Source organism: Tachyglossus aculeatus, chromosome Y4 (genome assembly GCF_015852505.1).
Source record: "Tachyglossus aculeatus isolate mTacAcu1 chromosome Y4, mTacAcu1.pri, whole genome shotgun sequence".
Lineage (NCBI taxonomy): Eukaryota > Metazoa > Chordata > Mammalia > Monotremata > Tachyglossidae > Tachyglossus > Tachyglossus aculeatus.
Window position 1 is genome coordinate 13,413,704 of NC_052096.1, and position 25,766 is coordinate 13,439,469.

The 25,766-nt window shown below is 55.5% G+C and overlaps 1 protein-coding gene across 1 annotated transcript in view; it reads left to right on the forward strand.

The window, feature by feature from the left end:
• The first annotated feature begins 1,935 nt into the window (after positions 1-1,935).
• Positions 1,936-25,766, forward strand: part of LMNA (lamin A/C) — a 29,407-nt gene continuing 5,576 nt past the window's right edge. Inside the window, 10 exon segments of the mRNA XM_038768863.1 lie at positions 1,936-2,059; positions 2,061-2,350; positions 13,215-13,371; positions 13,811-13,936; positions 14,026-14,196; positions 15,982-16,107; positions 16,208-16,428; positions 20,007-20,250; positions 22,428-22,535; positions 22,952-23,071. Coding sequence (XP_038624791.1) covers positions 1,985-2,059; positions 2,061-2,350; positions 13,215-13,371; positions 13,811-13,936; positions 14,026-14,196; positions 15,982-16,107; positions 16,208-16,428; positions 20,007-20,250; positions 22,428-22,535; positions 22,952-23,071 — 1,638 coding nt within the window. The 5' untranslated portion in view covers positions 1,936-1,984.

Genomic DNA, 25,766 nt, shown 5'->3' on the forward strand with positions numbered 1-25,766 from the left:
GTTGCCAACTTGGACTTCCCAAACGCTTAGTCCAGTGCTCTGCACAGAGTAAGCGCTCAATAAATACGACAATGAATGAAGGAAGGAACGAAAATCAAGAAATGGAATGTTGGGTAGGGACCGTCTCTCTATGTTGCCAACTTGTACTTCCCAAGTGCTTATTACAGTGCTCTGCACACAGTAAGCACTCAATAAATACGCTTGATTGATTGATTGATTGATTCAATCGTATTTATTGAGCGCTAACTGTGTGCAGGGCACTGTAGAGAAGCAGCGTGGCTCAGTGGAAAGACTCCGGGCTTTGGAGTCACAGGTCACGGGTTCAAATCCCGGCTCCACCAACTGTCAGCTGGGTGACTTTGGGCAAGTCCCTTCACTTCTCCGGGCCTCAGTTCCCTCGTCTGTCAAACGGGGATGAGGACCGTGAGCCCCCCCGTGGGACAATCTGATCAACCCTGTAACCTCCCCAGCGCTTAGAACAGTGATTTGCACGTAGTAAGCGCTTAATAAATGCCATCATCATCATCATCACCGTACTAAGCGCTTGGGAAGTACAAGTTGGCAACACAAGTCCCTTCACTTCTCCGGGCCTCAGTTCCCTCGTCTGTCAAACGGGGATGAAGACCGTGAGCCCCCCCGTGGGACAACCTGATCAACCCTGTAACCTCCCCAGCGCTTAGAACAATGCTTTGCACGTAGTAAGCGCTTAATAAATGCCGCCATCATCATCATCACTGTACTAAGCGCTTGGGAAGTACAAGTTGGCATCACAAATCACTTCACTTCTCTCGTCTGTCAAACGGGGATGAAGACCGTGAGCCCCCCCCCCCCCCCCGCCGTGGGACAACCTGATCAACCGTGTAACCTCCCCAGCGCTTAGAACAGTGTTTTGCACGTAGTAAGCGCTTAATAAATGCCATCACCATCATCACTGTACTAAGCGCTTGGGAAGTACAAGTTGGCAACACAAGTCCCTTCACTTCTCCGGGCCTCGGTTCCCTCGCCTGTCAAACGGGGATGAAGACCGTGAGCCCCCCGCGTGGGACAACCTCCCCAGCGCTTGCAACAGTGCTTTGCACGTAGTAGGCTTTTAATCAATGCCATCATCATCATCATCCTCAATCGTATTTATTGAGCGCTTACTGTATCATCATCACTGTACTAAGCGCTTGGGAAGTACAAGTTGGCAACACAAGTCCCTTCACTTCTCCGGCCTAAATGCCATCATCCTCATCGCCGTACTAAGCGCTTGGGAAGTACAAGCTGGCAACACAAGTCCCTTCACTTCTCCGGCCTAAACGCCATCATCCTCATCGCCGTACTAAGCGCTTGGGAAGTACAAGCTGGCAACACAAGTCCCTTCACTTCTCCGGCCTAAACGCCATCATCCTCATCGCCGTACTAAGCGCTTGGGAAGTACAAGCTGGCAACACAAGTCCCTTCACTTCTCCGGCCTAAATGCCACCATCCTCATCGCCGTACTAAGCGCTTGGGAAGTACAAGCTGGCAACACAAGTCCCTTCACATCTCCGGGCCAAATGCCATCATCATCATCAATCGTATTTATTGAGCGCTTACTATGTGCAGAGCACTGTACTAAGCGCTTGGGAAGTACAAATTGGCAACATATAGAGACAGTCCCTACCCAACATCAGCCTCATCGCCGTACTAAGCGCTTGGGAAGTACAAGTTGGCAACACAGGGTTGAATGACGGGTGAATCCGGCTGAAAGGCGGCGGGCATCGGTCTGAATAAGCGGAATTATAGAGGTCCGGCCCGGTGGACGTCAAGGGGAAGGAGAGGGGGGCGGGTCCTTTAAGAGGGGCAGCCCCACCCCCCCACCCACCCACCCAGGCGGGTCCCTCCCGCCCCCCCGCCCCCCCTCTCCCTGGCATATTTCAGCCGTAGGCCCGGCCCCGGTGACTCAGACGGTTCATCGAGGCCTGGGCCGTGCGGAGGATCCCGGTGCCAGGCGGTGCCCACCATGGAGACCCCGGCCCAGCGTCGGGCCGCCCCCCGGGGGGCCTCGGGCGGCCCCGGCTCCGGCACCCCGCTGTCCCCCCAACCGCATCACCCGGCTGCAGGAGAAGGAGGACCTGCAGGAGCTCAACGACCGGCTGGCCGTCTACATCGACCGGGTGCGCTCGCTGGAGTCGGAGAACGCGGGGCTGCGGCTCCGCATCACCGAGTCGGAGGAGGTGGTCTCCCGGGAGGTGTCCGGCCTCAAGGCCGCCTACGAGGCCGAGCTGGGCGACGCCCGCAAGACCCTCGACTCGGTGGCCAAGGAGCGCGCCCGCCTCCAGCTGGAGCTCAGCAAGGTCCGCGAGGAGTTCAAGGAGCTCAAGGCGCGGTGAGTCCCCGGGGGGGGGGGGGACCCTCCCCCCTCGCCCCCCCGCCCCCCCACCCTCGTGGGGAGTGTGGGGATGATGATGATGATGATGATAGGTGGCACGTTATGATGATGGTGATGACGGTGGTAGGCGGCGGTCCTCCTTCCCCGGTCAGGGGCCCCGTGTGCCCCCCGGGCCCCCCGGACCCCCCGGGCCCTTTGCTTTCGCTTTCCGGCCGAGGGGAAGCCCTGCCCGCCCGGCCCTAGGCTGCCCTGACACGGGATTTGGTCCTTGGCTCGGTGTCCGGCTGCTCGCCTCCCATTCGCCCCACGCTCTGCCACTTGCTTCTCTGCCCGCCCTCTCCTTCCCTGGCTCTCTCCTTCCCTGGCTCTCTCCTTTTCTGGCCCTCTCCTTCCCTGGCCCTCTCCCTCCCTGGCCCTCTCCTTCCCTGTCTCTCTCCTTCCCTGTCATTCATTCATTCAATCGTATTTATTGAGCGCTTCCCTCTCCCTCCCTGGCCCTCCCCTTCCCTGGCCCTCCCCTTCCCTGGCCCTCTCCTTCCCTGGCCCTCTCCTTCCCTGGCTCTCCCCTTCCCTGTCATTCATTCATTCAATCGTATTTATTGAGCGCTTCCCTCTCCTTCCCTGGCTCTCTCCTTCCCTGGCTCTCTCCTTCCCTATCTCTCTCCTTCCCTATCTCTCTCCTTCTCTATCTCTCTCCTTCTCTATCTCTCTCCTTCTCTATCTCTCTCCTTCCCTAACTCTCTCCTTCCCTAACTCTCTCCTTCCCTAACTCTCTCCTTCCCTAACTCTCTCCTTCCCTATCCCTCTCCTTCCCTATCCCTCTCCTTCCCTATCCCTCTCCTTCCCTATCTGTCTCCTTCCCTAACTCTCTCCTTCCCTGGCTCTCTCCTTCCCTGTCATTCATCCATTCCTTCATTCAATCGTATTTATTGAGCGCGCTTACTGTGTGCAGAGCACTGGACTAAGCGCTTGGGAAGTCCAAGTCGGCAACATAGAGAGACGGTCCCTACCCAGCAATGGGCGCACAGTCCCCTTCCCTGGCCCTCCCTCCCCTGTCTCTCTCTCCCCTGTCGTCTCTATCCCGTCTCTCTCTCCCCGTCTCTCCCTGTCTCTCTCTCTCTCTCTCTCTCTCTCTCTCTCTCTCTCCCTGTTTTTCCCCCGCCCTCTCTCTCTCTTTTTCCATTTCCCCTCCCTCTCCCGCTGTCTCCCTCCCTCCCTCTCCCTCCCCTTTCCCTCCCTCCTCCTCCTTCCTCCTCCCCCTCTCTTCTCGCTCCGGGGACGGTCCCCTCCGTGTCCCGGGCCTCGCTTTGAGATCCCTCCCCGCTCCCGCCCGTGGCCTGGGCCGCGGACCAGCTCGGTGGAGAGCAGTGGGGACGGTGATCAAGCGCTTAGTACAGTGCTCTGCACACAGTAAGCGCTCAATAAATACGATTGATTGATTGATTTGGGGGGTGGGGGTTCTGATTTGGGGAGTGGGGGTCCTTCAGAGCCCCTCTTCCCGCACACCTGGATAAGATTAGAGAAGGCCGCAACCTCCTCCTCACCCCCGGCCAACCGCCCCGTTAGCCCAGGTGGCCGGAACTCGGACGGGTAAAGTTTAACCAGGGATCAGAGGTCAAGTGGGCAGTCTGCCCTCTCAGTCATCCATCCATTCAATCGTATTTATTGAGCGCCTACTGTGTGCAGAGCACTGGACTAAGCGCTCTCCCCACCCGGAGGTTCTGGCTGGGAAAGGACTGGCTCTTGGAAAGAGACAGACAGACGATTTGGGGGGTGGGCCGCCTGTCCCCCCTCCCCGCCCCCACCCCCCGCTTCTTTTCCTGGAGTCCCCGAGCATCCTCAGCGAGGCCCAGTGGGAAAGAGCCCGGGCTTGGGAGTCAGATGTCGTGGGTTCGAATCCCAGCCCTGCCCACTCTCAGCTGTGTGACTTTGGGCGGGTCGCTTCACTTCTCTGTGCCTCAGTGACCTCATCTGGAAAATGGGGCTGAAGACTGTGAGCCCCCCGTGGGACAACTTGATCACCTTGTAACCTCCCCAGCGTTTAGAACGGTGCTCGGCACATAGTTAGCGCTTAATAAATGCCATCATCATCATCCTCACCCCCGCCAAAAAGCAGAACCGAGTCGGTCGGATCCTCGATTGCTTCCTCTATCACCACCTCCCCCGGTTGTCACGGTGACGCGGCCCCGCCCCCAAACAAATAGACTCCTTAGCCCCGGCCCTGGGGGAGATGCCCCCCTCCCCGGGCCCCATCCGCCTTTCCTGCCGGGGGGCTGGGGGTGGGGGGGAGGGGATTCCCGGCCCGTGGGTGGCCCCGAGATTGTCTCTCCCCCCTGTCTCTGGGCCCAGCACGTGTCTCTGTGGCCCTGCCCCTTGGCACGTGGGTGTCAGCTCCCAGTCTTGGCATGCCAGGCTTACCCACCCCCAGCGCCCCGTGCCCTATCGAAGGGACAAAACCCCAATTGTCTGGGCCCCCTGGGAGCCTCCTCGAGCGGGGGCGGGGCAGATGCCAGGGCCTCGGGGTGCTTGGAGATCCTGGAGGGCCGGGGGAGGGCCGTGAATAGACGCCGTGGCCGAGACAACTGGCGTTGGGACAGGTGGGCCGCCAACGAGGGGTCCCCGCGGCCCCCGGCCCAGCTGTCCCCGCCTCCGCCCAACAGGTGCCCCCCCCCCCCCCCCCATCCTCCGGGAAACGACAGCAGGAGGGATCCGGGGCAGACGGGAGGAAGGACTGACCGTCGAGAGGGTCCAAACGTTACCGTTATTTTTGTGGGGGGCTGGGGGGCGACGTTTCCGGCCCCCCGGGCCTCGTCCTTAATTCAGTCCCGGGAGATTCCCCCCCTTCCCAGCCCTCCCGTCGGAAGTTGGAATAAAGCCGATTCCGCCGGCTGGAGCTTAGAATAGCCCTGGATGGCCTTCTGGGGAGAGATTGTCGGGACGCTGACTCATAAATTTAGGGGAGGGAGGGTGTGTGTGTGTGTGTGTGTGTGTGGCGGGGAAGGCTTGCTGAAGATCAGCACAAGGGGAAAGATGATACAGTCGACGAGGAGCCACCGAGACCCCTTATGGGACAGACTAATAATAATAATAATAATGGCATTTGTTAAGCGCTTACTACGTGCAGAGCAGGGGAACACAGGGCGAGAACAACCGGCCGGAGGCAGGGGGATGGCCAAAAAGGCCTCTTAGGGGGCCAGGCTAGGGAGCACCCGCAGAAGGAGAGAGGGCGGAGAGGTGAGCGGGATCCCGTTGTTGTTGTTGTTGGGTAGGGACCGTCCCTATCTGTTGCCAAATTGTCATATCATCATCAGTCGTATTTATTGAGCGCTTACTGTGTGCAGAGCACCGGACTAAGCGCTTGGGAAGTCCAAGTTGGCAACATATAGAGACAGTCCCTACCCAACAGTGGGCTCACAGTCTAAAAGACTGTCTAATAGACTGTGTCTATTACTCTATTTATTTTACTTGTACCTATCTATTCTATTTATTTCATTTTGTTAGTATGTTTGGTTTTGTTCTCTGTCTCCCCCTTCTAGACTGTGAGCCCACTGTTGGGTAGGGACTGTCTGTGTATGTTGCCAGCTTGTACATCCCAAGCGCTTAGTCCAGTGCTCTGCACACAGTAAGCGCTCAATAAATACGATTGATTGATTGATTGATTAAAAGGGGGAGACAAATTGTCCTTTCCAAGCGCTCAGTCCAATGCTCTGCACACAGTAAGCGCTCAATCAATAGGATGGAGTGAATGAATGAATAGGCACAGCAGGGAGGGGAGGGGGAGAGGTGACAGAGGAGGAGGGTGGCGATTTGGGGAGATTCGGGCCGCAGTGAGGGCTGGGCCGGTTGGTCAGTGCCTGGCGTCGCCCATTCGCCCGCCCTCTCACCCAGTCGCCCGCCCCAAGAGCGGGAACTCGCCTCCGGCCCCACCCTACAGCCTCGTGGCCCGGTGTTGGGGGTGGGGAGCCGTCCCTGCCTCAGTTTGCCCCTCCCCACCCTATTTCTGTGGCCCTTGGCGAAGCGGTTTGGAGGCGAGGGTGGTACCGAGTCGGTCAGTGGCATTTATCTAGCGCCTACTGTGTGCCGGGCACCGTACTAAGCGCTTGGGAGAGTCCAACAGAGCAGAATGAGCAGGCCCGTTCCCTGCCCCACGACGCGGGCCAGTGCCAGACAATGCCACGTTGATGGGGAAACCGCAGTGAGTCACGGCCTGGCCCCCGGAGTCCCGGCTCTCCCGGCCCCGCCCTGGCCCGGCATGGCCCTGGCAGGAGGACAGCCTGGAGGAGGCCCGGCCGGGCCTTGCCTGGGCCGGCCCCGCTCCGGGAGCGGCAGGGGACCGGCCCATCCCGCCCCGCGCTGCCTGGGACCGGCCCGGAGCGGCCCAGGCCGTGGGCTCCACCAAGGGCCCCGCCCCCAGCGGGGAAACTGAGGCACACAGAGACACTGGGCACCTCTCTCCACCCTGTCTCCCTCTCCTCGCCTTGATCTGTCTCTGACTCTCTCCTCGCCTTGATCTCTCTGACTCTCTCCTCGCCTTGATCTGTCTCTCTTCGCCTTGATCTCTGTCTCTCTTTGCCTTGACCTCTGTCTCTCTTCGCCTTGATCTGTTTCTGTCTCTCTCCTCGCCTTCTTCTGTCTCTCTCCTCACCTTCTTCTGTCTCTCTCCTTGCCTTCTTCTGTCTCTCTCCTCGCCTTCTTCTGTCTCTCTCTTCGCCTTCTTCTGTCTCTGCCTCCTTGCCTTCTTCTGCCTCTGTCTCTCTCCTCTCCTTGTTCTGTCTCTGTCCTCGTCTTGATCCGTTTCTGTCTCTCTCCTCACCTTGCTCTGTCTCTGTCCTCGTCTTGATCCGTCTCTGTCTCTCTCCTCGCCTTGCTCTGTCTCTGTCCTTGTCTTGATCCGCCTCTGTCTCCCTCCTCACCTTGCTCTGTCTCTGTCCTCATCTTGATCCGTCTCTGTCTTCCTCCTTGCCTTGCTCTGTCTCTGCCCTTGTCTTGATCCGTCTCTGTCTCCCTCCGCGCCTTCTGTCTGCCTCTCTCCTCGCCTTGCTGTCTCTGTCCTTGTCTTGATCTGTCTCTGCCTCTCTCCCCGCCTTGTTCTATCTCTGCCTCTCTCCCCACCTTGTTCTGTCTCTCTCCTCGCCTTGTTCTGCCTCTCTCCCTGCCTTGTTCTGCCTCTCTCCCCGCCTTGTTCTGCCTCTCTCCCCGCCTTGTTCTGCCTCTCTCCCTGCCTTGTTCTAGCTCTCTCCCTGCCTTGTTCTGTCTCTCTCCTCACCTTGTTCTGTCTCTGTCTCTCTCCTCGCCTTATTCTGCCTCTCTCCTCGCCTTGTTCTGTCTCTGCCTCTCTCCTTGCCTTGTTCTGTCTCTGCCTCTCTCCTCGCCTTGTTCTCTCTGCCTCTCTCCCCACCTTGTTCTGCCTCTCTCCTCGACTTGTTCTGTCTCTGTCTCTCTCCTCGCCTTGTTCTGTCTCTGTCTCTGTCTCTCTCCTCGCCTTGTTCTGTCTCTGCCTCTCTCCTCGCCTTGTTCTGTCTCTGTCTCTGTCTCTCTCCTCGCCTTGTTCTGTCTCTGCCTCTCTCCTCACCTTGTTCTGTCTCTGTCTCTCTCCTCGCCTTGTTCTGTCTCTGTCTCTCTCCTCGCCTTGTTCTGTCTTTGTCTCTCTCCTCGCCTTGTTCTGTCTCTGCCTCTCTCCTCGCCTTGTTCTGTCTCTCTCCTCTCCTTGTTCTGTCTTTGTCTCTCTCCTCGCCTTGTTCTGTCTCTGTCCTCACCTTGTTCCGTCTCAGCCTCTCTCTTTGCCTTATTCTGCCTCTCTCTTTGCCTTATTCTGCCTCTCTCTTTGCCTTATTCTGCCTCTCTCTTTGCCTTATTCTGCCTCTCTCCTCGCCTTATTCTATCTCTCTCCTCACCTATTCTGTCTCTCTCCTCGCCTTGTTCTGTCTCTGCCTCTCTCCTCGCCTGGTTCTGTCTCTCTCCTCTCCTTGTTCTGTCTTTGTCTCTCTCCTCGCCTTGTTCTGTCTCTGTCCTTACCTTGTTCTGTCTCAGCCTCTCTTCTCGCCTTATTCTGCCTCTCTCTTCGCCTTATTCTGCCTCTCTCTTTGCCTTATTCTGCCGCTCTCCTCGCCTTATTCTGTCTCTCTCCTCGCCTTACTCTGTCTCTCTCCTCGCCTTGTTCTGTCTCTGCCTCTCTCCTCGCCTGGTTCTGTCTCTCTCCTCGCCTTGTTCTGTCTCTCTCTCCTCGCCTTGGCCTGTTCTCTATTTCTCTCCGCCTGTTCCCTGTCTCTCTCCCCGCCTTGCCCGTCTCGGTCTCTCTCGTCTCCTTGTGCGTCTGTCTCTGTGTATCTCTCTCTGCTGGCCCTGTGTGTCTGTCTCCGCCTGTGTGCCTCCCTCCTGTCACCATCCCCCCTCGGGCCGCGCTCCCTGGCATAGCTGGCGTCTTACTCATCGCCCGGCCTCCACACTTAGAACAGTGCTTGGCACAGAGTAAGCCTTTAATAAATACCATCATTCCACACACACAAACAGAGCAGACACCTCTTGGCAACTTTACCCTCCCAGGGCTGGGCCGGGCCGGGCCGGGCCGGGCCGGGCGAACTCCTGTCTGTTCGTCTGTGGGTGTATCCGTCTGCTGGCCCCTTCCCCGGCCCCCCCACCAACCGGGGTCCCTGTGCCCACCCCCCAGTCGCCCAGGGCAACGAGACCCAAACCGGGGCGGTCCGGGCCTTCCCCTCTCCCCCCGTCCCGTCCCGTCCCGGGCGGTGACTCAGCGGGCGGGTTTAGGGTTTGGCTCCTGGCCCGGGCTCTTCCCGCCATCGGTCCCCCCTTCCCTCCCCCGGTCCCCCTTCCCCCCGACCCCCCATCTCCACAGCCCCCCCCCCCAAAAAAAAAACCCAGGACTCCCCACCCGTCCTCCACCCCCTCCTGGGGATCCGGGCCGGCGCCGATGGAGAAACTGAGGCAGGGGGCTGGGCTGGCCCTGCCGCCATCTTGGGTGGGGCCCGAGGCCACGGGGAGCCCCGAGACTTTGGCTCCCTCTCGGGGGAACCCCCGGGTGTCCCCTACGTCCACCTTCTCCGCGCCAGTTTGGGCAGAAGCGGACTGGGCAGGGGCCGGGAGCCGGGCATCGCCCCTGTTGGGGCGGGGGGCGAGGAGGGGCGATCCTCCCCGGCCTGAGCCAGGAGAGCCGGCCTCCCCCCACCGCCCCGCGCTGAAGTCACGGAAAACTGCGGTCTTGGCGGGCCTGGGGCTGCGGGCTGCGAGCAGGCCACGACCAGGCCTCTATTTTTAGCTCCGGCGGGGAGGGTCCGGGCCAGGCCCAAATGCAGCCCCCAGAGACAGCTGGGTTGGGGCCCTCGAGTCCCCAGCCGGGCCTCGGCCTGGCTTTTCTGCACGCCCCCCACCCTCCGTTTCTCCCAGCCCGCCGCGCCGAGGCCTCCGCGGCCATCCCCCTGCCTCCGCGCCCTCCTCGACGGGGGCGGTGGGGGGGAGCCCAGCCGTCGAACCACAACTCTCCCCCTCCCCGCTGCGGTCTGGGGCTTCCGCGGCGGAGGCGAGAGGGTTTCCTTCCTCCCGCATGGCGGGGTGGCGGGGATGGGGGGGGGGCCCGTCCTCTTCCGACCCAGGGCCGGCCGGGGGTCCCCGGCACGCTAGCCCGGCTCCTGGGGTGCCCAAGCTGGAGGCAAGGGGCAGAGGTGGGTTTTAACGCTGATGGGGCGGTGGGGAAGGGGAGTGGGCCCAGAGGCCTCCTCGCTGGACCCAGGCCCGCACAGACACCCGGGGCCGGGCTCCAGATGTCCTCCCACATGCGGCGCATCTGGAGCCGGATGTTGGCGGGGCTTGGGGGCTTCGCCAGCGATCCCAGGAATTGGGGGCGGGCGGGCGCCTCCCAGCCTGGGGTATTTATCGTCATCACATCTGTGGTATTTACTGAGCATTACCGAGTGCAGAGCACTGGACTATGACAGCCACAGAAGTGTTAGACACGTTCCCTGCCCGCACCAGCTGACGGTCTAGAGGGGAAGATGTTGCCAACTTGTACTTCCCAAGCGCTTAGTACAGTGCTCTGCACACAGGGAGCGCTCAATTCATACGCTTGAATCAATCAGTCAATCATTTATAATAATAATTATGATTACTTGGTAAGCGCTTACTAGGTGCCAGTCACCGTACTACACTGTAGTGTACTATACTGTGCCGTACTCGCCATTTTAGAGAAGCAGCGTGGCTTAGTGGCAAGAGCACGGACTTGGGGGGTCAGAGGACCACTTGTCGCTGTGTGACCTTCGGCAAGCCGCTCCACTTCTCTGTGCCTCAGTTACCTCATCTGGAAAATGGGGATGAAGACTGTGAGCCCCACGGGGGCCAACCTGATTACCTCGTATCTACCCCAGCGCTTAGAACAGTGCTTGGCACATAATAATAATGATGGCATGTATTAAGCGCTTACTGTGTGCAAAGCACTAAGCACTTAAATACCATTATTATGATTATGATTATGATTATTACTAAGCTCCGGGGTGGAAACAAGCAAATCGGGCTGGACACGGTCCCTGTCCCACTTGGGGCTCACTGTCTCGATCCCCACTTTTACAGAAGAGGGAACTGAGGCCCAGAGAGGTGAAGTGACTTGCCCAAAGTCACACAGCGGACAAGTGGCGGAGCCGGGATTAGAACCCAGGTCCTTCTGACTTCCAGGCGGGCCCGGGCTCTAGTCGCTATAGATACGTCCATAACCCCAACCCCACGGTACTTATGTACATATCTTTGTTATAAATTATAAATTGCTCGTTTCCTCATATCAAAGTCCATCTCCCCCTCTAGACTAAGCTCGTTATGGGTAGGGAACGTGCCGGCTAATTCTACTGTACTCTCCCGGGCGCTTAGTATAGTGCTGTGCACTTCTTAAGAGCTCAATAAATACGACTGATTGTTAAGAGCTGTGGGTCCGATATCAAATGACCAGGGGTCACAGATCCAAGGGCATAAATGACATGTGGTCAGAGAATGGGACTGCTTATTATGGTAATGTCCTCTCCCGAGAGCTTCGTACAGTGCTCTGCACAGAGTAAGCGCTCAGTAAAGACGATCAAATGAATGAATGAAAAGGAAAGGGAGCAGGGGAACAGAGGGCTTAATCGGGGAAGGCCTCAAGGAGGAGACGTGACCTTAAGAAGCAGGGTGGCTTAGGGGCAAGAACGCGGGCTTGGGAATCAGAGGATCAATCAATCAATCAATCGTATTTATTGAGCGCTTACTGTGTGCAGAGCACTGTACTAAGCGCTTGGGAAGTACAAGCTGGCAACATCTAGAGACAGTCCCTACCCAACAGTGGGCTCACAGTCTAAAAGGGGGAGACAGAGAACGAAACCAAACATACTAGCAAAATAAAATAAATAGAATAGATATGTACAAGTAAAATAAATAAATAAATAGAGCAATAAATGTGTACAAACATATATACATATATACAGGAGGATGTGGGTTCTAATCCCGGCTCCACCACTTATAATAATAATGATGGCATTTATTAAGCACTTACTATGTGCAAAGCACTGTTGTAAGCGCTGGGGAGGTTACAAGGTCAGCAGGTTGTCCCACGGGGGGCTCACAGTCTTCATCATCATCATCAATCATATTTATTGAGAGCTTACTATGTGCAGAGCACTGTACTAAGCGCTTGGGAAGTACAAATTGGCAACATATAGAGACAGTCCCTACCCAACAGTGGGCTCACAGTCTAAGAGGGGGAGACAGAGAACAAAACCAAACATACTAACAAAATAAAATAAATAGAATAGATATGTACAAGTAAAATAAATAAATAAATAGAGTAATAAATATGTAAAAACATATATACATATATACAGGTGCTGTGGGGAAGGGACACACAGCTGACAGTTGGCGGAGCCGGGATTTGAACCCATGACCTCTGACTCCTCCTGTCTCCTTCACTTCTCTGACCATCATCTGTAAAATGGGGGATTAAGACTGTGAAACCCCCCCCCCATTAGACAACCTGCTGACCTTGCATCTACCCCAGTGTTTAGAACATTGCTTGGCGCATAGTAAGCGCTTAACAAATAACATTATTAATAAGGCTTTGACGGTGGGGAGAGTGCGCATGAAGGGGGAGGGAGGATGTCGGAGAGGGGTCGTGGGCGACATAGACGAGGTGGCGGTCCAGCTCGCGGAGGGGGTGTGTGTGTAGGATGGAGGCAGAGCTGTTGGAGGGCTTTATAATAATAATGATTACGAGAAGCAGCGTGGCTCAGTGGAAAGACCCCGGGCTTTGGAGTCAGAGGTCATGGGTTCAAATCCCCGCTCCCCCACTTGTCAGCTGTGTGACTGTGGGCAAATCACTTCACTTCTCTGCGCCTCAGTGACCTCATCTGGAAAATGGGGATGAAGAATGGGAGCCCCCCGCAGGACAACCTGATCACCTTCTAACCTCCCCAGCGCTTAGCGCAGTGCTTTGTACATAGTAAGCGCTTAATAAATGCCATCATTATTATTAACGATGGCATGCGGGTGGTGGTCGCAGGGGTGAGAAGAGACCACTTCCTCTGCCCTACGGGGAACAGGGGGTCCTGAGCCCAGGGAGTGGGGGGGTCATCTGTCCCGGGCGGGGGTCCGGACGGGGAGGGAGGGGTCCCGTGTCCCGGGCGGGGGGGTCCTCTGGCATCGCGGATTTCCCGCCCACCCGTCCTCAGCTCTGCCGGGCCCGCGGGAAACAGCCCCTCCCTCCCTCCCTTTCATGCAATCCTACTTAGAGAGCGCTTATTACCCGCAGAGCACTGTACTGAGCGCTTGGGAGAGTACAGTCCATCCTTCCCTCCGTCCCTTCCGGCTCACGCTGGCTCTCCCCTCCCGCCCCCAGCAATGCCAAGAAGGAGGGGGACCTGCTGGCCGCCCAGGCCCGGCTCAAGGACCTGGAGGCCCTGCTCAACTCCAAGGAGGCGGCGCTCAGCACGGCCCTGAGCGAGAAGCGCACGCTGGACGGGGAGCTGCACGAGCTGCGGGGGCAGTTGGCCAAGGTCAGAGTGCAAACAACCTCCCCAGGGCCCCCTCACTTCTCCCCCTCCACCATCCTTTTAGACTCAATAAATACGATTGATGATGATGAGCCTTCCCCACTCGCCTCCCGTGGGTCACGCCGCCTCGCCTCTTATGGGTCCTTACACCCCTTTCCCCCTCCACCCTCATAGCCCCCCGAGGGTCATTCCACCTCTATACACCCCTCCAACCAATCAGTCGTATTTATTGAGCGCTTACTGTGTGCAGAGCACTGTACTAAGCGCTTGGGAAGTACAAGTCGGCAACCCATCGAGACAGTCCCTACCCAACAGCGGGCTCGCAGTCTAGCCCGACGAGGATCCCTCCATTCTCCCAGGATCGGCAGGGAGGCCCGAGGGTCCCTGACCCCCCGAATCCTGACCCCCTCTCTTCCCACCCTGACTGTCCTCCCCCCCGCAGCTGGAGGCGGCTCTCGGGGAGGCCAAGAAGCAGCTGCAGGACGAGATGCTGCGCCGGGTGGACGCCGAGAACCGGCTGCAGACGCTCAAGGAGGAGCTCGATTTCCAGAAGAACATCTACAGCGAGGTGCGGGGCCGGCGGGGGCCCGCGGGCGGGCCGGGGGAGGCCCCCGGGGCGAGGGGTCTCTCACCCTCTCTGGTCCCCCCCCTTTCCAGGAGCTGCGGGAGACGAAGCGGCGGCACGAGACTCGGCTGGTGGAGATCGACAGCGGGAAGCAGCGCGAGTTTGAGAACAAGCTGGCGGACGCCCTGCAGGACCTGCGGGCCCAACACGAGGACCAGGTGGACCAATACAAGAAGGACCTGGAGAAGACCTACTCCGCCAAGGTGCCCGCCTGCACCCCCCCAAACTCCCTGGCCCCGATCCCCCCCCATCACCGGTATTTATTGAGCACTTTATTAAGTGCGGAGCACCCTGCTGAGCGCTTGGACGAGACAGACGCATTCCCTGCCCACGGCAAACTCACGGACTAGAGGGAGAGACGGACATTATAAGCGATGTGGGGCTGGGGGGTGGGGATGAACACGGGGAGCAAATCAGGGTGAGGCCGAAGGGAATGGAAGAATCAATCGTATTTATAGAGCACTTACTGGGTGCAGAGCACTGGGCTAAGCGCTTGGGAAGTCCAAGTTGGCAACGTATAGAGACAGTCCCTACCCAACAGTGGGCTCACAGTCTAGAAGGGGGAGACGGAGAACAAAACCAAACATATGAACAAAATAAAATAAATAGAATAGATATGTACAAGTAAAATAAGAAGAAGAGGAAAGCGAGGGCTTAGTTAGGGAAACCCTCTTGGAGGAGTCGGGCCTTTAATAATAATAATAATAATAATAATAATAATTGCAGTATTTGTTAAGCACGTACTATGTGCTGAGCACTGTTCTAAGCTCTGGGATAGATACCAGGCAATCAGGTTGTCCCACAGGGCGCGCTCAGTTCAATCATTCAATCATATTTATTGAACGCTTACTGTGTGCAGAGCACTGTATTAGGCGCTTGGGAAGTCCAAGTTGGCAACATATAGAGACAGTCCCTACCCAACAGCGGACTCACAGTCTACTTCCCAAGCGCTTAGTAGAGTGCTCTGCACACAGTAAGCGCTCAATAAATACGATTGAATGAATAGAAGGGGGAGACAGACAACAAAACATATTAACAAAATAAATAGACAGATGGGGTAAATGAGGCACAGAGAAGTGAAGTGACCTGCCCGAGGTCACACAGCAGACAGGTGTGCTGAGACACAGACATATTCTATTTATTTTGTTAATATGTTTTGTTTTGTCGTCTGTCTCCCCCTTCTAGACTGTGAGCCCGCTGTTGGGTAGGGACCGTCTCTGTATGTTGCCAACTTGTACTTGCCAAGCGCTTAGTCCAGTGCTCTGCACACAGTAAGCGCTCAATAAATACGATTGAATGAACGAATGAAAGTGGCGGAGCCGGGATTAGGACCCACGTCCTCCGCCTCCGGAGCCCGGGCTCTTTCCGCCAAAGCCATGAGACTTTGAAGGCTGGCGGGGGGAGTCACTGTCGGACTTGGGGATGGAGGGTGTTCCAGGCTGGAGGGAGGCGAGAGGTCAGCCGTGAGATGGACGAGACGGAGGGGCAGCGAGAAGGTCAATCAATCAATCAATCGTATTTATTGAGCGCTTACGGTGTGCAGAGCACTGGACTAAGCGCTTGGGAAGTCCAAGTTGGCAACGTGTAGAGACGGTCCCTACCCAACAGTGGGCTCACAGTCTAGAAGGGGGAGACAGACGGCAAAACAAAAGATATTAACAAAATAAAATAAACAGAATAAATACGTTTGTGTCTCAGCACACTTGTCCGCTGTGTGACCTCGGGCAGGTCACTTCACTTCTAAAGGTCGGTGTTAGAGGCGCCAAGTGTGCGGGCCGGGTTGGAGGAGGACAGCGGCGAGGTGAGGCGGGAGGGGGCGAGGGGATGGGGGGCTTTAAGGCCGGCGGTGAGGAGAGCACAGGACAGCGGAATTAGCAGACCCGTCCCCCGACCGTGACCAGCTGAGGGTAGAGGGGGGAGGCCGAGGTCACTCCCTCCCACCTGCCCGATCCCCGGCACTGACTCCGGCCTCCCCCGGCCCCCTCCAGCTGGACAATGCCCGCCAGTCGGCCGAGAGAAACAGCAACCTGGCGGGAGCGGCCCACGAGGAGCTGCAGCAGACGCGCATCCGCATCGACAGCCTGTCCGCCCAGCTCAGCCAGCTGCAGAAGCAGGTAGGCCGCGGGGAGCGAGGGAGGAGACGGGTGGCCGGGGGGGTCCCCTCCGGCCCCCCGAAGGGCCCCCCGGCCCCCCTGACGGGCCCCTTCCCCGCAGCTGGCGGCCCGGGAGGCGAAGCTGCGGGACCTGGAGGACGCCCTGGCCCGGGAGCGGGACACCAGCCGGCGGCTGCTTTCGGAGAAGGAGCGGGAGATGGCGGAAATGCGGGCGCGCATGCAGCAGCAGCTGGACGAGTACCAGGAGCTGCTGGACATCAAGCTGGCGCTGGACATGGAGATCCACGCCTACCGCAAACTGCTGGAGGGCGAGGAGGAGAGGTACAGGGGGCCGCGGGGGGTGGGCACCAGCACGGTGGGAAGGGGTAGGCCCAGCGGGGCCTAGCGGAGCGATCCCGGACCCGCGAGTCGGCGGGACCCGGGTTCAGATCCCCCGCTCCGCCGCTTCCCTGCTGCGGCCGGTCGCTTCGCTTCTCTGGGCCTCAGTTACCTGTCAGTCAATCACCTGTTGCCAACTTGTCCTTCCCAAGCGCTTCGTACGGTGCCCTGCACACAGTAAGCGCTCAATAAATAGGATTGCATGAATGAATGGATGTTTATTGAGCGCTTCCTGGGGGCAGAGCACTTGAGGAACGACACTTCAGTAATCATCATCATCATCATCAGTCGTATTTATTGAGCGCTGACTGTGTGCAGAGCACTGTACTGAGCGCTTGGGAAGTACAAATTGGCAACATCTAGAGACAGTCCCTACCCAACAGTGGGCTCACAGTCTAAAAGGGGGAGACAGAGAACAAAACCAAACATACTAACAAAATAAAATAAATAGAATAGATATGTACAAGCAAAATAAATAAATAGAGTAATAAATATGTATAAACACATATCCATATATACAGGTGCTGTGGAGAAGGGAAGGAGGTAAGGTGGGGGGATGGAGAGGGCAATCATATGTTGCCAACTTGTACTTCCCAAGCGCTTAGTACGGTGCTCTGCACACAGTAAGTGCTCAATAAATATGATTGCATGAATGAATGAATATCTACTGAGCGCTTCTTGGGGGCAGAGCACTGTGCTGAGCACTTGAGGAACGACACTTCAGTAATCATCGTCATCATCAGTCGTATTTATTGAGCGCTGACTGTGTGCAGAGCACCGGACTGAGCGCTTGGGAAGTCCAAGTTGGCAACATCTAGAGACAGTCCCTACCCACCAGTGGGCTCACAGTCTAAAATGGGGAGACAGAGGACAAAACCAAACATACTCACAAAATAAAATAAATAGAATAGATATGTACAAGCAAAATAAATAAATAGAGTAATAAATATGTATAAACATATATACATATATACAGGTGCTGTGGGGAAGGGAAGGAGGTAAGGTGGGGGGATGGAGAGGGCAATCATATGTTGCCAACTTGTACTTCCCAAGCGCTTTGTACGGTGCTCTGCACACAGTAAGCGCTCAATAAATATGATTGCATGAATGAATGAATATTTATTGAGCGCTTCCTGGGGGCAGAGCACTGTGCTGAGCCCTTGAGGAACGACACTTCAGTAATGAACCTCGTGTGTAAAATGGGGGTTAAGACAGATCAGTCAGCCGTGTTTATCGGTGCAGAGCACTGTACTGAACATCATCATCATCAATCGTATTTATTGAGCGCTTACTATGTGCAGAGCACTGTACTAAGCGCTTGGGAAGTACAAATTGGCAACATATAGAGACAGTCCCTACCCAATAGTGGGCTCACGGTCTAAAAGTGAACAGTGAAGAGCGGGAGCCCCGGGTGGACCAGGGACTGTGTCCAACCTTATCCTGTTTCTACTCCAACTCTTTGTCCAGTCCTGCCACATAGTGAGTATTTAACCAAGCGCTTAGTACAGTGCTCTGCACACAGTAAGCGCTCAATAAATACGATTGATTGATTGATCGATTTAACAAATGCCATAAAAAAAGAGTATGATATAACAATATAACAGAAACGTTCCCTGCCCTATGAACCCCAAGTGGGACAGGGCTTGTGTCCTTCCTGATTACCTTGTATAATAATAATAATAATAATAATAATAATGTTGGTATTAAGCGCTTACTATGTGCCAAGCACTGTTCTGAGCGCTGGGGGAGATACAAGGTGATCAGGTTGTCCCACGTGGGGCTCACAGTCTTCATCCCCATTTTAAGATGAGGGAACTGAGGCCCAGAGAAGTTAATAATAATAATAATGGCATTTGTTAAGTGCTTACTATGTGCAAAGCACTGTCCTAAGCGCTGCGGGGATATAAGGTGACCAGGTTGGGGGGCTCACAGTCATCATCCCCATTTTACAGATGAGGTCACTGAGGCTCCGAGAAGTTAAGTGACTTGCCCAAGGTCACACAGCTGACAAGTGGCGGAGCGGGGATTAGAACCCACAACCTCTGGCTCCCCAGCCCGTGCTCTTTCCACTGAGCCACGCTGCTTCTTGTATCTTCCCCAGCGCTTAGTACAGTGTCTGGCGCACAGTGAATGCTTATTTCCTGTGGCTTAATTATAATAATGATGGTATTTGTTAAGCGCTTACTATGTGCAAAGCACTGTTCTAAGCGCTGGGGAGGTTAAGCAGCATGGCTCAGCGGAAAGAGCTCGGGCTTTGGAGTCAGTGGTCGTGGGTTCAAATCCCGGCTCCGCCAATTGTCAGCTGTGTGACCTTGGGCAAGTCACTTTACTTCTCCGTGCCTCAGTTCCCTCATCTGTAAAATGGGGGTTGATTGTGAGCTCCCCGTGGGACAACCTGATCACCTTGTATCCCCCCAGCGCTTAGAACAGTGCTTTGCACATAGTAAGCGCTTAATAAATGCCATTATTATTATTACAAGGTGATCAGGTTGTCCCGTGGCGGGCTCACAGTTTTCATCCCCATTTTTCCAGATGAGGGAACTGAGGCACAGAGAAGTGAAGTGACTTGCCCAAAGTCACCCAGCTGACAGTTGGCAGAGCCGGGATTTGAACCCGTGACCTCTGACTCCAAAGCCCGGGCTCTTTCCCCTGTGCCGTGCTGCTTAGCGGCTAGAAGCCCGCGTGGGAATCAGAAGGTCACGGGTTCTAACGCCGACTCCACCGTTTGCCGCCAAGTCGTTTCTTCTCTGTGCCTCGGTTTCCTCACCTGTAAAATGGGCATCGAGACCGTGAGCCCCGTGTGAGACAGGGACTGGGTCCAGCCCGATTTCCCCGTCTCCACCCGAGCGCTCAATACGGGGCCGGGCGCGCCGTAAGCCGGCAACGGATACCACGATTATTATTATCATAATAATTATCATTGAGAAGCAAAGTGGAAAAGAGCACGGACTTTGGAGTCAGAGGTAATGGGTTCAAATCCCGGCTCCGCCACACGTCCGCTGTGTGACCTTGGGCAAGTCACTTAACTTCTCTGGGCCTCAGTGACCTCGTCTGGAAAATGGGGATGAAGACTGTGAGCCCCCCGTGGGACAATCTGATCACCTTGTAACAGCCCCCAGCGCTTAGAACGGTGCTTGGCACATAGTAAGCGCTTAATAAACGCTATCGTTATTATTATTATCATAAGAAGCGGCAGCGTGGCTCGGAGGAAAGAGCCCGGGCTTTGGAGCCGGTGGTCATGGGTTCAAATCCCGGCTCCGCCAGTTGTCGAGCTGTGTGACTCTGGGCAAGTCGCTTCTCCGCGGCTCGGTGACCTCATCTGTAAAACGGGGATTGACTGAGGGCCGCCTGTGGGACAACCCGATCGCCTTGTGACCTCCCCGGCGCTTAGAACAGTGCTTTGCGCGTAGTAAGCGCTTAATAAATGCCATTATTATTGTTATTATTATAATAAGGAGTGAATACCGTGACAGGAAAGGCGGGGGCCTAGCTCTTGACCGTGTTTTCTGTGCCCCGTCCAGGCTGCGTCTGTCCCCCAGCCCCAACGCCCAGCGCAGCCGGGGCCGGGCCGCGTCGCACGGCAGCGGCGGCGGGGCCGGTGGTGGTGGCGGCGGTGGCGGCGGCAGTGTGACCAAGAAGCGGAAACTGGAGGCCAGCGAGAGCCGCAGCAACTTCTCCCAGCACGCTCGCACCAGCGGCCGCGTGGCCGTCGAGGAGGTGGACGAGGACGGAAAGTTCGTGCGGCTGCGGAACAAGTCCAGCGAGGTCCGTGGGGGTCGGGGGCGGCGGGGCGGTGTCCCCCCCCACCTTCAGCAGAGCGGAACCACCCGTTCGTCCGGTCGTATTTACTGAGCGCCCACCGTGTGCGGAGCGCTTGGGAGAGGACGGCAAGAAAAGCTGTGTGACTTTGGGCAAGTCACGTCACTTCTCTGTGCCTGTTACCTTATCTGTAAAATGGGAATTAAGACTGTGAGCCCCCTGTGGGACAACCTGATCACCTTGTTACCTCCCCAGCGCTTGGTACAGTGCTTTGCACATAGTAAGCGCTTAACAAATGCCGTCATTATTATTATTATTATTATTAACAGACACGCTCCCTGCCCACAGCGAGCGTTCTGGATGGGCGTTAATAGATAGAGAATAGAATAGAGAAGCAGCGTGGCTCAGCGGAAAAGAGCCCGGGCTTTGGAGTCAGAGGTCATGGGTTCCAATCCCGGCTCCGCCGATTGTCAGCTGTGTGACTTTGGGCAAGTCACTTAACTTCTCTGTGCCTCAGTTACCTTATCTGTAAAATGGGGATGAAGACTGTGAGCCCCCTGTGGGACAACTTGATCACCTTGTTACCTCCCCAGCGCTTAGTACAGTGCTTTGCACATAGTAAGCGCTTAACAAACGCCATCATTATTATTATTATTATTAACAGACACACTCCCTGCCCACAATGAGCTGCCTGGGCGGACGTTAATAGATAGAGAATAGAATAGAGAAGCAGCGTGGCTCAGGGGACAACAGCCCGGGCTTTGGAGTCAGAGGTCATGGGTTCCAATCCCGGCTCCGCCGATTGTCAGCTGTGTGACTTTGGTCAAGTCACTTCACTTCTTTTAGACCATGAGCCCACTGTTGGGTAGGGACTGTCTCTCTATGTTGCCGACTTGTACTTCCCAAGCGCTTAGTACAGTGCTCTGCACACGGTAAGTGCTCAATAAATACAATTGATTGATTCTCTAGACTGTGAGCCCACTGTTGGGTAGGGACTGTCTCTCTATGTTGCCGACTTGTACTTCCCAAGCGCTTAGTACAGTGCTCTGCACACGGTAAGCGCTCAATAAATACGATTGATTCTCTAGACTGTGAGCCCACTGTTGGGTAGGGACCGTCTCTATATGTTGCCGACTTGTACTTCCCAAGCGCTTAGTACAGTGCTCTGCACACGGTAAGCGCTCAATAAATACGATTGATTGATTCTCTAGACTGTGAGCCCACTGTTGGGTAGGGACTGTCTCTCTGTGTTGCTGACTTGTACTTCCCAAGCGCTTAGTACAGTGCTCTGCACACGGTAAGCACTCAACAAATACGATTGATTGATTGATTCTCTGGGCCTCAGTGACCTCATCTGTAAAATGGGGATTAAGATTGTGAGCCCCCCCGTGGGACAACCTGATCACCTTGTAACCTCCCCAAGCTCTTAGAACAGTGCTTTGCACATAGTAAGCGCTTAATAAATGCCATCATCATTATTATTATTATTAGATACGGACAGATATGGACTCCTCCTCTCCTCCTCCCCATCCCCCCCGCCCTACCTCCTTCCCCTGCCCACAGCACTTGTATATCATCATCAATTGTATTTATTGAGCACTTACTATGTGCAGAGCACTGTACTAAGCGCTTGGGAAGTACAAATTGGCAACATATAGAGACAGTCCCTACCCAACAGTGGGCTATATTTGTGCAGATTTATTACTCTATTTATTTTACTTGTACATATTTACTAGTCTATTTATTTTTAGACTGTGAGCCCACTGTTGGGTAGGGACTGTCCCTATATGTTGCCAACTTGGACTTCCCAAGCGCTTAGTACAGTGCTCTGCACACGGTAAGCACTCAAATACGATTGATTGATTGTTGATGACGTGCCCATCGCTTTAATTCTATTTGTTCTGACGATTTTGACACCTCTCTACGTGTTTTGTTGTCTGTCTCTCCCTTCTAGACTGTGAGCCCGTTTTTGGGTAAGGACTGGCTCTAGATGTTGCCGACTTGGACTTCCCAAGCGCTTAGTCCAGTGCTCTGCACACAGTAAGCGCTCAATAAATACGAGTGTATGAATGAATGACCGAGTCCAACCCGATGACCGTGTAGCTACCCCGGGGCTTAAAGCAGCGCTCGGCACATAGTAAGCGCTTCTCAAGTACCACGGTTCTTCTTCTTGTCGTCATTAGGACCAGGCCCTGGGTAACTGGCAGATCAAGCGTCAGAACGGAGACGACCCGCTGCTCACCTACCGCTTCCCCCCCAAGTTCACCCTCAAGGCCGGGCAGGTGGTGACGGTGAGTCATTCCTTCCTTCCTTCAATCGCATTTATTGGGCGCTTTACCGTGTGCAGAGCACCGGACTAAGCGCTCGGGAGAGGACAGAGCAATGGTAAAGAATCACATTCCCCGCCCCCAACCAGCTTACAGTGGGGAGAAGCAGCGTGGCTCCGTGGAAAGAGCCCGGGCTTTGGAGTCAGGGGTCATGGGTTCATCAGCTGGGTGACTTTGGGCAAGTCACTTCTCTGGGCCTCAGTGACCTCATCTGGAAAATGGGGATGAAGACTGAAAGCCCCCCGTGGGACAACCTGATCACCTTGCATTATTATTATTATTATTGTATGTATTATTATTAGAGGTTGGGGGAGGGCAGGGATGGTGGCGGCGGGGGGGGAGGGTCTCGGCCTAACAATCCCTCTGTCCCCCTTCCCCAGATCTGGGCATCGGGCGCCGGGGCCACGCACAGCCCCCCGACTGACATGGTGTGGAAGGCGCAGACCTCGTGGGGCTGCGGGAACAGCCTGCGCACGGCCCTCATCAATTCCACGGGAGAGGTCAGTACAGCGAGGCTCAGTGGAAAGAGCCCGGGCTTTGGAGTCTGGGGTCATGGGTTCGAATCCTGACTCCGCCACTTGGCAGCTGTGTGACCTTGGGCATGTCACTTCACTTCTCGGGGCCTCAGTTCCCTCATCTGTCAAAGGGGGATGAAGACTGTGAGCCCCACGTGGGACCACCTCTCTCCCTTTTAGACCGTGAGCCCACTGTTGGGTAGGGACTGTCTCTATATGTTGCCAACTTGGACTTCCCAAGCGCTTAGTACAGTGCTCTGCACACGGTAAGCGCTCAGTAAATACGATTGATTGATTGATTGACCACCTGATCACCTTGTATCCCCCCAGCGCTTAGAACAGTGCTTTGCACATAGTAAGCGCTTAACAAATTTCATTCTTATTATTATATAATTCATTTATTATCTATTTTATTTGTACATATTTATTTATTTTATTTTGTTAATATGTTTTGTTTCGTTCTCTGTCTCCCCCTTCTAGACTGTGAGCCCACTGTTGGGTAGGGACCGTCTCTAGATGTTGCCAACTTTTCATTCAGTCGTATTTATTGAGCGCTTACTGTGTGCAAAGCACTTTATTAAGCCAACTTGTACTTCCCAAGCGCTTAGTACAGTGGTCTGCACACAGTAAGCGCTCAATAAATACGATTGAATGAATGAATGAATGAATGAATATTACCCCAGACCCCCGGCCCCCGGCCCGTCACCACTGCCCTCTAGCGGCGAGAGGCTGGGACTGACCCCGGACACCGCCTCGCCCCCGCTGCCCTCTGGCGGCCAGAGGTGGTAACGGCAGACCCCGCCCCGGCCCCGCGCGGGCGCCGCTGCCCTCTAGCGGCGAGAGGCTGGGACTGAACCCGGACCCCGCCCCGCCTCCGTTGCCCTCTGGCGGCCAGAGATGGTAACGGTAGACCCCGCCCCACCCCCCGGCCCCGCGCTGCCGCCGCTGCCCTCTAGCGGCGAGAGGCTGGGACTGAACCCGGACCCCGCCCCGCCCCCGCTGCCCTCTGGCGGCCAGAGGTGGTATCGGCAGACCCCGCCCCACCCCCGGCCCCGCCCTGCCGTCGCTGCCCTCTAGCGGCGAGAGGCTGGGACTGATCCCGGACCCCGCCCCGCCCCCGCTGCCCTCTGGCGGCCAGAGTTGCTAACGGCAGACCCCGCCCCGGCCCCGCGCGGCCGCCGCTGCCCTCTAGCGGCGGGAGGCTGGGACTGAACCCGGACCCTGCCGGCCGCCGCTGCCCTCTGGCGGCCAGAGGTGGTAACTGAGCCGCTCTGGCTCCGAGATTCAATCAATCAATCAATCAATCAATCGTATTTATTGAGCGCTTACTATGTGCAGAGCACTGTACTAAGCGCTTGGGAAGTACAAATTGGCAACACATAGAGATAGTCCCTACCCAACAGTGGGCTCACAGTCTAAAAGGGGGAGACAGAACAAAACCAAACATACCAACAAAATAAAATAAATAGGATAGAAATGTACAAGTAAAATAAATAAATAAATAAATAAATAGAGTAATAAATATGTGCAACCATATATACATATATACAGGTGCTGTAGGGAAGGGAAGGAGGTAAGATGGGGGGATGGAGAGGGGGACGAGGGGGAGAGGAAGGATTCATTCATTCATTCATTCGGTCGCATTTATTGAGAGCTTACTGTGTGCAGAGCACTGGACTAAGCCCTTGGAAAGTACAATTCAGCAACAGACAGAGACAATCCCTACCCAACAATGGGCTCACGGTCTAGAAGGAGCAGCGTGGCTCAGTGGAGAGAGCACGGGCTTTGGAGTCAGAGGCCCTGGGTTCGAATTCCGACTCCACCACACGTCTGCTGTGTGACCTTGGGCGAGTCACTTAACTTCTCTGAGCCTCATCATCATCATCAGCAGCAATCGTATTTATTGAGCGCTTACTATGTGCAGAGCACTGTGTTAAGCGCTTGGGAAGTACAAATTGGCAACATCTAGAGACAGTCCCTACCCAACAGTGGGCTCACAGTCTAAAAGGGGGAGACAGAGAACAAAACCAAACGTACTAACAAAATAAAATAAATAGAATAGATATATACAAATAAAATTAAAAAATAGAGTAATAAATATGTACAGACATATATACATATATACAGGTGCTGTGGGGAAGGGAAGGAGGTAAGATGGGGGGGATGGAGAGGGGGAAGTTGCCTCATCTGTAAAATGGGGTTTAAGGCCGTGAGCCCCATGTGGGACAACTTGATCACCTTGTAACCCCCCCAGCGCTTAGAACAGTGCTCTGCACATAGTAAGCACTTTTAACAAAATGCCATTATTATTAATTAGAAGGGAGAGACAGACAACAAAACAAAACAAACCGGCCGCCGCTGCCCTCTGGCGGCTAGAGGTGGTAACTGAGCCGCTCTGGCTCCGAGATTCATTCATTCATTCATTCATTCATTCATTCATTCATTCATTCATTCATTCGCATTTATTGAGGGCTTACTGTGTGCAGAGCACTGGACTAAGCCCTTGGAAAGTACAATTCGGCAGCAGACTGTGAGCCCACTGTCGGGTAGGGACCGTCTCTATATGTTGCCAACTTGCACTTCCCAAGCGCTTAGTCCAGTGCTCTGCACACAGTAAGCACTTAATAAATACGATTGAATGAATGAACAGACAGAGACAATCCCTACCCAGCAATGGGCT